Consider the following 13,897-nt stretch of genomic DNA (forward strand, 5'->3'; position numbering starts at 1 on the left):
TGAGTTAAAGGCCAGCCTGACCAAAATAGTGAGTTTCAAGTCAGCCACATAGAGAGATCTTGTCTCAAAACAAAGCAAAACAACATAAAAGAATAAATAACCAAGACAGTTTTTAGTTTTTTACTGAAATATGACAATAGTGAGTCAGAGAAACACTGACTCGTGCACCAGTAAGACACTAGCTGCTTGCCAGAACTAAGCACTGCCGTTAAGAATCTTAGCCAGTGTTGGTGGCACATACCTTTAATCCCAGCAGCCGGGTCTCTTGAGTTGGAAGCCAGCCTGGTCTACAGGGTTCTAGGACAGTCAGAGCTACACAGAGAAACCCTGTATTGGAAACTAAAAAAAAAAAACAAAAAACAAAAAACAAAAAACAAATCTTACCAGGAAACGAAGACCAGCTATGCAATATGACGTCTCCAGACCTCAGCTGTCCTTTGAAGTCAAAAACCATGGTATTTACCCATGCGACAGGATAATGCTGTTGAAAAGAGCACTGCATAAATAAACCCAGAACGGACTCCAAGGAATCACAGAACCCGTGCCCCATGTTTCAATGTAAGTACTAGACATTTCTGATGTTCTAGGTAATTTCCAAAAATTTATGCAAATTGAAAACAATATAGTAGCCATTTCAGTATCTTCATAACTTTTAAGAACAATTTGACAGTCTAATTAATATACCACAATAAAACAGTATGCACACGGACAGAAACATTTCTGCAACTGAGGGAGAGGTTCTAAATGATTAATACAAGATGGGTGTACAGTAGATCCTAGCATGGGAGGAGGCAATGCCTCTGTGCACTGCAGGAATTACTTACATTGTTAAGAGAGGGGCACTTTTCACATGTGGTGCCTCACACCTGCATGGCTCGGGCAGCCAAGGAGGAACAACTACAACGAGTTTGAGGCCAGCCTGGGCTACACAGCAGAACAGCCTGCTCTACAGAATGAGATGTTGTTTGTTTTTCAAAAAGCAGGGCACATGGCCTTAAAATGTAGCACAGCAAGTTGCACAGTGAGAGAGCCTGCCTTGAAAACAACACAAGCGGCACTCTGCAGCACGGCTCTGACGAAGGCATTCAAATGGCATGCCGACTTTTTTGGTTTTGGTTTTTTTTTTTTTTTTTTTTTGAAGGATTTAGAGTACTTGTCTAGCAAGCAGGACACTCTCAGTTGGATTCCCAACCCTGCATAAAACTGGTGGAGTGGCTCACCCCTGCACTGCTAGCCCTTGGGAATGAATGCAGAAGAATTAGGAGTTCAAGGTCATCCTTAGCTAAATAGCCTGCTAAGGCCAGCCTGGGTCACAATCTTTAAATATGCATAAGACAAACAAATAAATGTATGTGTGTTTACATATATATATATATATATATATATATACACATTTTTTGAAACCTTTGAGAATTTTATTATCAAGATAAGAAAACCCAGAAAGGAACCATCCCTTCTATGATGTTTGAGACATTACAATTTATTTTCATAATAAGAGGAATATATCATAATAATCAGAGACTCCTGCTTAAGTTCCCAGACCTTCCTTCCCATCTTCAGGGCTGTTGTAGACCAGGCTGGTCTCAAGCTCACTACAAAAGCAAGGATGACAGGACAGGAACTTAGAGAGTTCAAGGTCATCCTTGGCCACAATCTATGGGCTAGCCTGGGCTATGAGAGACTCTATCTGGTGTGGGAGAGGGAGGGAGTGAAGACTGGGCTGAGCGGGGGATGGAGGGAGGGAGAGAGCATACGAGCGAGCATGAGAAAGGGGAAGTAAATCATTTGACTAGTAACATGCAATGGAAAGGTCAGGCCTGTGGGTCAGTGGTAACCCAGAGCGCACAGGAGGCCCTGGCATTCCACAGCACTGGAAAAACAAATGAAACAAAACCACTGCTGGTTCCCAGACACTTCTGGTGGCACACACTTTTCCTCAGGAGAGAGGCAAGGAGACAGAGCTCTAGTGATTCTCAGGGCAGTCTGAACTGCACAGAAAGACCCTGTCTTTAAAAACATGTAATACATGTGTGTGCATGCCTCTGTGTGTGTGTGTGTGTGTGTGTGTGTGTGTGTGTGTGTGTGTGTGTGTTGAGAAGGCCTGATTTTTCACATTAAAAACTGACATCACTTATGCTTCTGTGTCTGAAAGTCACATCAGGTGTGCTGAGTGAAGTACAACCTATGAGCTTCCTAAAATTTAAAAAACAAAAATCTTAATTTTCAAATATACACAGTACCTAGAATTCTGATTAAGGTACTATGGACCGGTATTTTAAAAATGTCTTTACTTTCCATGTCCAGTGACTCATACTTGCTAGTCCCACCATGCATAGGCTGAGGCAGGGGTGTCACAGTGGCTTCAAGGCCAGCCTGAGCTACATGCAGGATGAGTTCTGGGCCACCCTATGGTTTTATGCATCTGCATCATGAAATCTCTTCAAATAGATTTGAGAAAAGAACATAAAATTGACACGAACTCGGAAACTCATTATCTTCTTGAAATTAGTTCTTAGAGTTCAAGTCACACAAAATGATTTAACTTGTTACTCAATTATCCCAGAGCCTTAAAATGTCCCATTATATAAACAATTTTCTGGTTATAATTTCATTACCACTTTCCCGGCTTTCCTGATGGTCTGATACTTAGAGGGATTAATAGTCTTTGTTGATTTCTTCGTTTTTACTTTATCCAAAACTGCATAAACAGCAAAACATAATCGAGCCATTCTTGGTAAGTCACAAATATTAATATCAAATTCCAGTTGTTCATTCCAAATATGGTCGTTCTTTCCTGATATCTCTGAGCTTACGACGGTTTTACACAGGAGCTCGGTTCCGTGAAAAAGCCCAGCTCGGACATGAACCTGTGATGGGGGAAGAGAACCATCTTGAGTACTGCATCCTGAGGAACCCACTCAAGGACAATGAGGACATGGCAGAGCCATGTAACAACAACAGTTGGGACAGTCGCCTACAGGCATCAGAGAGCACTCAATACACGATGCTGAGGTAATCTGCCTTTCCCTTAGTAAGTGGAGTAGCTACAACAGCTAATACTGGTCAAAACACCAGTGTTCTCCATGGAGGAATGGAACTAGAGAAAAGGGTTAAGGCTAGCCTCAGCTACACTGCAACTTTGAGACCAGGATGGACAATGTGAGACTATCTCAGAAAACCTAACCAAACAAAAGAAAGAATAACTTATGAATGCGTCATCATCTGCTATCAGGCATCTAAAGACATTCTACCTTATGTACAATCACACCGAGTATCTAAAGACATTCTACCTTATGTATAATCCCACCAAGTATCTAAAGACATTCTACCTTACGTACAATCACGCCGAGTATCTAAAGACATTCTACCTTATGTACAATCCTGCCAATCACACACAGGAGGATGCAGAGCAAGCGTGAAATGTCTAGTAAGATTTACTAGTCCAGGGATGTAGCTCAGGTGACAGATACTTGCCTAGCATGCACAGAGCCTCCAGTTTGATAGCCAGCACTGTGTGTAAATTAAAATGAGCAGCTCTGATTACCCTTTGCTCCTGTATCTTTAGTAGCACCCTGACATGGCATACAGGAACTACTTGCCAGCACAAGAAATGCCATGAGAAATGAAAATGGATTAACTTCATCCAGTCCCTTGTAAACAGATGTGTGTGCAAGCATGTGTGCTCACGTGTGTGCAGCTAGAGGAAGAGGCCTACATTGGGAAGTTTCCTCTTCCTCTTTCCCTGTCCACTGTACGTTTAAAATGAGTTCTCTGGGTAAACTGGACCTTATTAATTCAGCTTGACTGGTCAGTAGCTCCAGGGATGCACCTCAGAAGAGTGATGTGCTCTCCTCTGAGGAGCCTGTACTCAGTATCTGGGCACTTCTGACTTTCTCTCTCCCAACACTCATGACGAAACTCAAATCCTTAATAAAATCTCCCTGCACTCGGGTGGTGGGGCCAGGTAGATCTCTAGAGGCCAGCTTGGTATATAAAGTTCCAGGACAGCCAGGACTACAGAAAAACACTGACTCAAAACAAAACAAAAACAAAGCCGGGCAGTAGTGGCACACGCCTTTAATCCCAGCACTCGGGAGGCAGAGGCAGGCAGATTTCTGAGTTCGAGGCCAGCCTGGTCTACAGAGTGAGTTCCAGGACAGCCAGAGCTACACAGAGAAACCTTGTCTGGAAAAAACTAAAAAACAAACAAACAAACAAACAAAAAAAACAGCTCTACATGGCGGAGGAGGAGCAGCAGCGGCCAGCAGAACTGCTTAGTGCAGCAAGGCCTCCCAGGAGGAGCCCTGCATGGACCCAACACCCAACAGACAGGTATCAAGCAGGGCAGCACCACAGACTTGAAGACAAGTTCATAGGCCTGTCTATGTAATATGACACATATTTACTCATTAAATAATCATACATGGGATTTAATTCTTTTTGACAGAGATTGAAGGTATAACATTTAGTGTAAAGATTATCCTTGTGTGATTCCAATGTTGTCTTCTCTGCCCTCATTTCACTTAGGACACCGGCATTGTAATGCTTATGTCAGGAAACTCCTGTCTCAAGTTTGTGTAAGCAGCACTTACCACTTACTCTCGGCCTTGTCAATAAAAAATACAATAAAAAAAATCAGCCAATGGCTGAGCAGAAGAGAGAATCGAGTGGAACTTCCATCAGCCAGGGGAGGGGAAAGAGAGAAGAAAGGTAGATTCAGCTGCAAGGAGGCGAGAGAGGAGACATCATGGGAAAATACACCTGAAGCCCAGAAAGCCAGACCAATACTAAAATGCAAGTATCTCGAGGATTTTGCCTGGGAGATAGCCCAATTAGCCTAGAGGATTAAAATAAATCAGTGACTGCCCAGGATTGTGCAGTAAAGCTTGATTAAATAAATCTTGGTCTCTCTGTGTCATTACTGGGGTACTAGCTAGGATAAAGTATTAATTTACTGATTACATTTATAGTAATATAATTTGCTACAGTAGGTTGTCACATATTCCAGGCTGACCATTCAAATGCTGGTCCACCTTGCTCCAACTCCCCAAGCCTCTGCCATGGCTCCTCTGTTCCTTCCCATGAGAAACTCTCTGAGCATCACAAGCTTATCGGCAGGCAGGTCTCCAAACGCACAAGCCTTCCTTCCATAATCATTGATCTTTTCTACCACGTAAGGATAGCATCAGCATCCATTTAGACATTTTGTCTTTCACTTTCAATCCACCAAAAATTTATTAGAATGTATCTACAGTAGAATCTTAAATGAAGAATGGAGTAACTCAATTACTATTAAAAGCATATTTGTGCTGTGACCATGTTCTGGAAAGAACATGAATAAAAGTAATTTATAGTTGGATGCCAGGAATATTGGTGACTGTCAACCCCTAAATGACCTTTGATTTTACTTTTGCTATCTTTTAAATATTTCTAAATTAATATTCTAGGAAGCATTTAAAATGGTTAAAGACTTTTAAAACTGAAAACCTTATTTAGGACCAGGCAGCTTCACTCATGTGCACACACCACACACAGTGAATTAAACATAAAATAAATCTGCCAGGTATAATGGCAGACATCTTTAATCCCAGAACTTGGTGGGTAGAGGGAGGTAGATCTTTGTGAGTTCAAGGCTAGCCTACCCTACATAGCAAGTTCCAGGCCAACCACAGCTACACAGTGAGATCCTGTGCCAATAAATAAACCAATCTTTAAGAAGACTGTTCCTAAGCCAGGCATTGGTGGCATATGGTAGATAAATCTACCTTTAATCTTAGCACTTGGGAGGCAGAGGCAGGTGGATTTCTGAGTTCAAGGCCAGTCTGGTCTACAGGACAGCCAGGGCTACAGAGAAACCCTGTCTTAAAAAAAAAAAGAAGAAAAAGAAGAAAAAGAAGACTGGTCCTTTTCGGAGTTAGGGTGACAGAAAACACAAGGGAGGAAGTTAACAAGCTGTCTAGCTTCTGAATTCCTTGGCTCCAAAATTCCTGGCAGTACCTGCTTTCTCTGTCCTGGAAGTCTAGTCACGTTTTAATTTTGTCTTCTCTCACATCCTAGTACCTACAACTCACTAATTCTTCCATCTCATGTTTTTATATCTTATTTACTTTGTGTGTGCATGAATGTATGTGTGTGAGCATGTATATAGAATCAATGGAAGCTGACTCCCCTCTATCATGTGAGTCACAAGGATGGAACTCAGGGAGCCCGGCCTCGTGCCCACCACAGCCTTTAGCCACCTGCTGTGACAACTCACTCCAGCACTTCCTAGGGGAGACCTGGACTTCATGACCTGTTTCACAGCTAACACATATTCCATCAGTTATTTGCCTCACTTCCACTCCCCAAGCACCTATCTCCCCTCCTCTCACACTCTGAGACCAATCTAATTACTGTTTGCTCGGTCTAGGGCTGACGGAGCAGTGTCAAGTGAGAAGCTATTAATTAAGCACTGGGGGGCCACTCCTTATCTCACCCTCACTCATCAATACTACACACCTTTTACTCTCATGAGATGAGCCAGAGTCACAGTCAGTAAGTTACAAATGTTTCCAAAGCCTGTTAAACTATCTTTCTTAGAGAGGTTTTCTGTTACTTGATGGTATCTTGACATGACAGGATACCTTCTGTAATCAATTCAATTTAGAAGTTGTAGCATATTAGATCAATGAGACAGTATCTCATTATTAGTTGAGGTATTTTTTAAAATATTACAATCAAATTTATGTACCTAATATAAAAATCAGGTTTTGATCCTTAACAAGCAGAGACACAGCATTGTTAATAAAGAGTAAAGTCATTTGGGAGTGGTACACTGCAACGGGATAGCAGAGCTTGAAATCTGAAAGATGTTTTCATGGCTCCCGAAGACAGCACACGTACATCTCCATAAAGGCATAAAGAGTGGGTACCATGGACCATCTGCTCACTGTAACCCCTAGTTAGGAACTCTGTGCCCAAGGAGGACTTTAAATCTACCCTGAACTCACAAAATTTTTATTTCCTTAATTACTCACTTTTTAAAATGGATTTTTCGGACTGGTGAGATGGCTCAGACTGCTCTTCCGAAGGTCCTGAGTTCAAATCCCAGTAACCAAATGGTGGCTCACAACCATCCGAAATAAGATCTAATGTCCTCGTCTGGTGTGTCTGAAGACAGCTGCAGTGTACTTACATATAATAATAAATAAATAAATCTCTGGGCTGGAGCAAGCAGGGACTGAGTGAGTGGGCCAACTAGAGTGAGCAGAGGTCCTAAATATTCAATTCCCAACAACCACATGAAGGCTCACAACCATCTGTACAACTACAGTGTACTCACATACATAAAATAAAATAAATAAATCTTTTAAAAAATAGATTTTTCCTATTTATTCATTTTACTTAATGCTTAGGAGTGTTTTGCCTGCATATATGTGAGGTGTCAGATCACTGGAACTGGAGCTAACGATGATGTCATCTACCATGTGAGTGCTGAGAACAGAACTCAGGTCCTTTACAAGAGCAGCCAGTGCCTTTAACCACCAAGCTACCTCTCCAGACCTCTTTATATTTTCTTTGAACTCCTGAACCTCCTGCCTCCTCCCAAGTGCTGAGAGCACAGTCATGCTCTACTACACCCTGCAGAGCAGAGTATCTTCCACCTAATCCTACCCTAAGCCCAGCACAGAGAGACAGACAGACAGACACAGTTTTCAAAGGACACATGATATATTTGTTTGAAAAATTCAAATAAAATAAAACTACCACACAGCAGCGAGGCTTGCCTGCATCAGGCTGGGGTCTCCAAGAACGATTCCATTCCACTGCACTGCCAACCACACTAAATCTACCAGGGAAAAACATGGCTTTACACATTACACTAATACACTAATTCACTTAGTATATCACCCGGCGTATCTGTTTCATAATGATTCACTAAACATACTTGTTTTCAACTGACAGTATCATCAACTGCTAGCTCATAAAAGATTGCATTTATTTTATGACATTATGAATATCATAACTAAGTTTTCCCTTTGTGTATAGACACCTAAATATGTGGCCCATCAGGCACTTATCACATGCACACGTGTGAAATGTATATATACATTTTCTTTAGAGACAGTATCTCACGTAGCTCAGACTGGTCTTGATGTTCTACACAGAAGCATGACCGCGTGATTTTTTGGTTTTTTCGAGACAGGGTTTCTCTGTGTAGCCCTGGCTGTCCTGGAACTCACTTTGTAGACCAGGCTGACCTCGAACTCAGAAATCCGCCTGCCTCTGCCTCCCAAGTGCTGGGACTAAAGGAGTGCACCACCACGCCCAGCTCCGTGGGTTCAACCCCCCAGCTCTTGTCCCCCATGAAGTGAGAGGATTGCATGTGTGCTCCATCATAGCTGGTTATGCAAGGCTGGGGGGTTGAACCCACCTTTGTGCATGGGAGGAAAGCTCTCTGCCAACTGAGCTAAATCCCCACACCTACCAAAACTTTTGTTATTTGTAAGCTGAATATTCTCATTATGTTTTTAAAAGTCAAAACATGAGAGTCCTACAAACTACTTTTGAAATGTGACTAGATAAATCACTAGTAAAGCACATGGAAGACATTTTGAATCAGTCATGTGGGGATTTATTATAAACATGGTATTTCTTACTCCAGTGTGGGGATTTATTATAAACATGGTATTTCTTACTCCAGTGTCCTTAAAATGTTATGTACTTGTTAGCTTCTCTACACGGAACTTAATTCAGAAATATAGTCCACTCAGTGAATGATGACTTTAACAATGAACGTTTTCCAAGGTTCTGCTGATGAAAGAGAGCCCGAGCTCTACAACCACACATGCTCTGAGATCTGCACGGTCACTATGAAATTAAAGCAAGCACCCACCATATATGTGCTGAATAAATACTACTTAACAATAGCTTCAAAACAAAACAAGACAGAATGCCTATAATCTCAACACTCAGGAGGCAGATGCAGGAGGGTCTCTGTGAATTTAGCCTGGTCTGCAGAGCAAATGCTACACCATCAAACTTCTGCATCCCCTGTACGGACAGACACTGACTATAGCCTTAGGTCACAAGCTTTCTCCCCACTTCAGTTGCAGGGTTCAAGTTTCAGTTCTCAATGCTTCTAATCAATTGGAAATGAACCGAGGGGTTCCACAACCCTGCCTCCAAATCCAGTAATTCAGTGTAATGGGCCATGAGCTACGGGAAGCAGGACCACTGGTTTCTTTTCGTAGCTATTAAAAAGGGCAGGGATGAACAGCTGATGAAGTAGTGGCCAACCCAGCGTCCATGTGAACTACGAGCTAAGAATTTTTGTTGTTGTTTTTAAATTAAATTTTATATGTGTAGATGTTTGCCTGCACATAAGTCTGTGTGTCCCCTGGAATTAGAGTCACAAGTGGTTATTAGCTGCTATCTAGGTGCTGGAAATTGAACCCTGGCATTCTGGAACAGCAGGCAGTTTTCTTTTTCTTTTTTCTTTTTTTTTAAGATCTATCTATCTATCTATCTATCTATCTATCTATCTATCTAGTATATGTGTGTATACTGTAGTTCTCTTCATCTATCTATCTATCTATCTATCTATCTATCTATCTATCTATCTATCTATCTATCTATTATATGTGTGTACACTGTAGCTGTCTTCAGACACTCCAGAAGAGGGCATCAGATTTTTGTTACAGATGGTTGTGAGTCACCATGTGGTTGCTGGGATTTGAACTCAGGACCTTTGGAAGAGCCGTCTCCCCAGCCCGCAGGCAGTTTTCTTAACCACTGAGCCATCTCTCCAGCTACTATAGTTTTGTTGTTTGAATTCATATACATGAGTGTATTTCCTTGTACACATGTAAGCACACTGTATGACTGTCAGGTGTTTGCAGAGGCCAAAAGAGGGCACCAAATCCCCTGGAATGCAGTTAAGACAGTCATGAGCTGCCATATGGGGTCTGGGAACCAAAGCTGAGTCCTGTAAAAGAGCAGGTAGTACTCTTAACTGCTGCACCAACTCCACACCTACCTTGTTAGAGAACTTTGATTAAGAGTTCAAAGTAGACATGAATAATTAATCCCTGGCCACTGGTCATTACATTGGTCTCTAGTCTCTTGCCTAATCTTGTGGTCATCAAGTGAGACCAGGATTTAGCCCACATTAGTGGTTCCTCTGATAACTAGCCCTTATCCTAGAGCTATGTAGGGTTAGGGGCTTTTTAGCTACTGGTAAACTCATTAATTTAAAAACAATATCAACAGAACAAGATGAAACTCTTCAACCACTACACAGACACGAAGAGTTTTGGAAGTTCTCTCAGAACTAGGGACTGGGTCAATTTGTATACTAAAAGATCCTCCAGTCAGATACAGTGATGCTCTCATGATTCCAGCACTTGAGATGTGACAGAGGGAAGAACGAGTTTTCAAAGCCAGCCTGTGCTACATATCCTACCCTCACACTGGCCAACTTGCTCACCATAATTAGGATTCTCCTGTCATTCAGGAAATGACACAGGCTTTGCAAGCTCTGTGCCAGAGACCACATTTTAATTTGTTACATCACAATCTGTCAAGGGAAGCTTTGCTCTGACTTAGAGAGGAAAACTACCCAGGCATGCGGTGGTGGTGATGATGGCTACATTAAATGTGCAAACTCACCACACAAAGTATTTAGTGTCCCAGACAATAAAGAAGGAAGACAAACGGACAGAGCTTATCTTGCTACTTACACATATTTTAATTGATTAGGATTGCCACATCACAAGGCTAGGAGGTACTGTGATGAATGCCTACATGTAATGCAGAATCCGCCCGTGTCAGGTTAGGGTACCACAGCAGCCTCTGGAAGCTGCACGCTGAGACCCTTTGCCAATATGAAAAGGTTCCCATGACTACGTCTTTAGGTGGTGTGGTGTTTCTGAACTGTGCCCTTCTCTTTCCTTCCTGAGACCCAGACTATGATCCTGTCAGACCTCCTGGAACTGCCTCACTGTGGGCCCTTGAAACCCACAGCACTCTGCACATCACTCTTGGTTCTCCTCTTTAAGTTTACTAACACTTCCTTCTTGACGCCATTCTGCAACCAAATCAGTTAATTTGTACATAATATACTGTAATCTTTAGGTCTGGGAATTTTAGATTGTTTCCAATATCCCAGGAAAATTGAAGTCTAGAATTCAACTTACTATGCATTGGAAAATGACCTTCAATTCTTGATTATCTGCCTCTACCCCCCCAAGTACTAGGACTATAGACAAGAGCCACCCTGCCTCTTAGCTTCTTGATTCCGGTCTTTGTGTTTGGGGAGCTGTTAGGCTCTATAGCCCAGGCTAGCCTGGGTATCATCCTGCCTCCTCTCTCAAGTAATGGGATCATACGAGTGTGTCGTCATTCAGTTTAGCTTTGGTTTCTCAGCTGAGACTTCCGTCCTTTACATATTCTGTCTCTGTGACACCTGCATCACGTCAGCATTCCATTTGATGACTGTCACTGACCATACAACCTGGAGTTTTCTTGGTTTTTTGTACGCCAAGTGTTTCTCAATTGTACCTCAGACAGTCTATTAGTAATGAAATGCTGGGTTGTGTGCACATCCAGTGCAGAGCCCTGCCTTTTTATCTGAGGCACCTCAATGAGCCTTCTCAGTCACTTACAGCTCCAATACTTCAGTGCTTGTGTAGGGCTACTGCGCATGTGCACATACCAACCAGTCTGAGAATGAAGGCAGAGGTCCTCACATGCACAGTCAAGGAATAAGATGAACAGCATATGAAAGTTAACTGTACTTTCCAAACTCCACTTATTCTGTAATCTTACAAGTAATTTACTGTAACTCCAGGATCTTTCTCATCCAACCAGAAAGTTGGGGTTTTATACATGTGTACTTTGTGCAAGCTACGCTAAGCATTTTCTGTTCACAAAAAGCAGGAAGAAAGGGGTGTGATGATGTAGCATACTCTTGGGATTACAGCACCTCTAATGGAAAGAAAACTAGCTTTAGATTTAGGATTCAGCCCATCCTGAAAGCTAACCCAGAGACTGCTGCCACTGCTGCCTAGTTAGACACTAGAGTAAATGAGAAGAAACTAACAGAGCTGGCCAATGGCTCAGGGAGTAAAATGCTTCCCACAGAGAAAGGAGAGAACCTACCAATTTCCCAGTTATCCTGACCTCCACACAAATACCAAGTGACTACACTCAAATACGCAAAATAGATAAAAGAAAAAAATTAATTTAATAGAGAAAAATAACAAGGAGACTGAAGCTAAGGTGAATTTCGGCTGTCTTTCCAACTAGGGTAGCTCCTGGCTTCTCTCTATGCTTCAACTGCCTAATGTGATCTTCTGTACCATGAGCAAGTGAACTAAGGCATGTGCTGATTTCATGGCAGCACATGCCTACATAAGATGTACATGTCTGGCAGCATGTGTACATAAGACACACATGTGTGTGGCAGCACATGCCTATAACCCCAGCAGTTGGGAGATAGGAGGATCAAAAGTCTGAGGTCATCCTTGACTGTGAGTGAGGTTGAAATGAGCCTGGACCACATGAGACACTATCACAAAAAAACAAACAAAGCTATGTATACACAAAAGATGAAAAAACTCAGAACTGGGCCACGACTGAGCAGGAAGCTGGAGAGCAGAGCGCAGTGAATCATCCCTGAGCAGCTGAGAGGACTGCACTCTGGGGACTACATGTGCTACTCCTAAGAACCGCGTCACAGAAGGACTCTCTTCATTGAGCCTGGCCTAGCTGGTGATTCTTTAAAGGGATTCTACAGCTCAAATGACTCCTCAGGCTGAGAGGACTCACTGCTTTTCCAGAAGGCCAACCTCAGTTCCTAGCACCTAAAAAGGGCGGCTCATAGCCACCTCTTCAGGCCTCCTTGGGCACCTACATAACAGGGCTTATACATACTCACATGAGCATGTGACATTTGCTCGTTCATGCACGCGCGCACACGCGCGCGCACACACACACACACACACACACGCACGCACGCACACGCACACACACACACACATGCGCGCACATATAAATAAGTGGTGGCTATATTCTGGAACACACACACGCACACACACACGCACGCACGCACGCACACGCACACACACACAGGCGCGCACATATAAATAAGTGGTGGCTATATTCTGGAACACACACACACACACACACGCACATATAAATAAGCGGTGGCTATATTCTGGAACACACACACACACACGCACATATGAATAAGTGGTGGCTATATTCTGGAACACACGCGCACACACACACACACACACACACACACGCACACACATGCACATAAATAAGTGGTGGCTATATGCTGGTCTACAAAGTGAGTTCCAGAACAGCCGAAGCTGATGAGACAGAGTGAAACCCTGTCTCAAAGCCAAACAAACAAAAATAAGAAAGTTTGGGGGAGCACCCTGTAGATCAGAAGGTACTTCGCTGAAAAATAAAAATTACCAAAATGGGCACAAAAAATATAGAAAATTTTACTACTTACATAGCCTGAAGAAACTTAGAAGATTTAAAATTTCTAAATTAACTTGTGACTATATATATATACATATATATATATATATATACACACACACACACACATATATATACACACACATACATATACATATATATGTATGTGTGTGTATGTGTGTATGCATGTGCATAAACAAATGTTTAAATTTTCATATTACATTTGTTTCTTTATGCATTTATTTTGTACGTGTGCATGCATTTGTGCAGGCCAGAGGGAAGCCTACAGGAGTCGGTTCTCTCCTGCCCACACATACATGGGCTCTGGGAGTCAAGCTCAGGTCGAGTGGCAAGAGCAGTCACCTGCTGAGACGTCTAGCCCACCCCTTTTATTTGTTGTTAAGTGTTAAAGATGAAATTT

General features: G+C 42.4%; 1 protein-coding gene across 4 annotated transcripts in view; it reads right to left on the bottom strand.

The window, feature by feature from the left end:
• The window catches only part of Pik3cb (phosphatidylinositol-4,5-bisphosphate 3-kinase catalytic subunit beta), a 101,834-nt gene that overhangs the window by 32,562 nt on the left and 55,375 nt on the right, over positions 1-13,897 (bottom strand). For all 4 annotated transcript variants that reach the window (NM_029094.3, XM_030244688.1, XM_011242829.3 and 1 more), the window contains 2 exons: positions 2,616-2,867; positions 385-481 (listed from right to left, as the gene is read on the bottom strand). In NM_029094.3, coding sequence (NP_083370.2) covers positions 385-481; positions 2,616-2,867 — 349 coding nt within the window. The remainder of the gene's footprint in view (positions 1-384; positions 482-2,615; positions 2,868-13,897) is intronic.

The sequence above is a fragment of the Mus musculus genome, chromosome 9, assembly GCF_000001635.26.
Source record: "Mus musculus strain C57BL/6J chromosome 9, GRCm38.p6 C57BL/6J".
Taxonomy (NCBI): domain Eukaryota; kingdom Metazoa; phylum Chordata; class Mammalia; order Rodentia; family Muridae; genus Mus; species Mus musculus.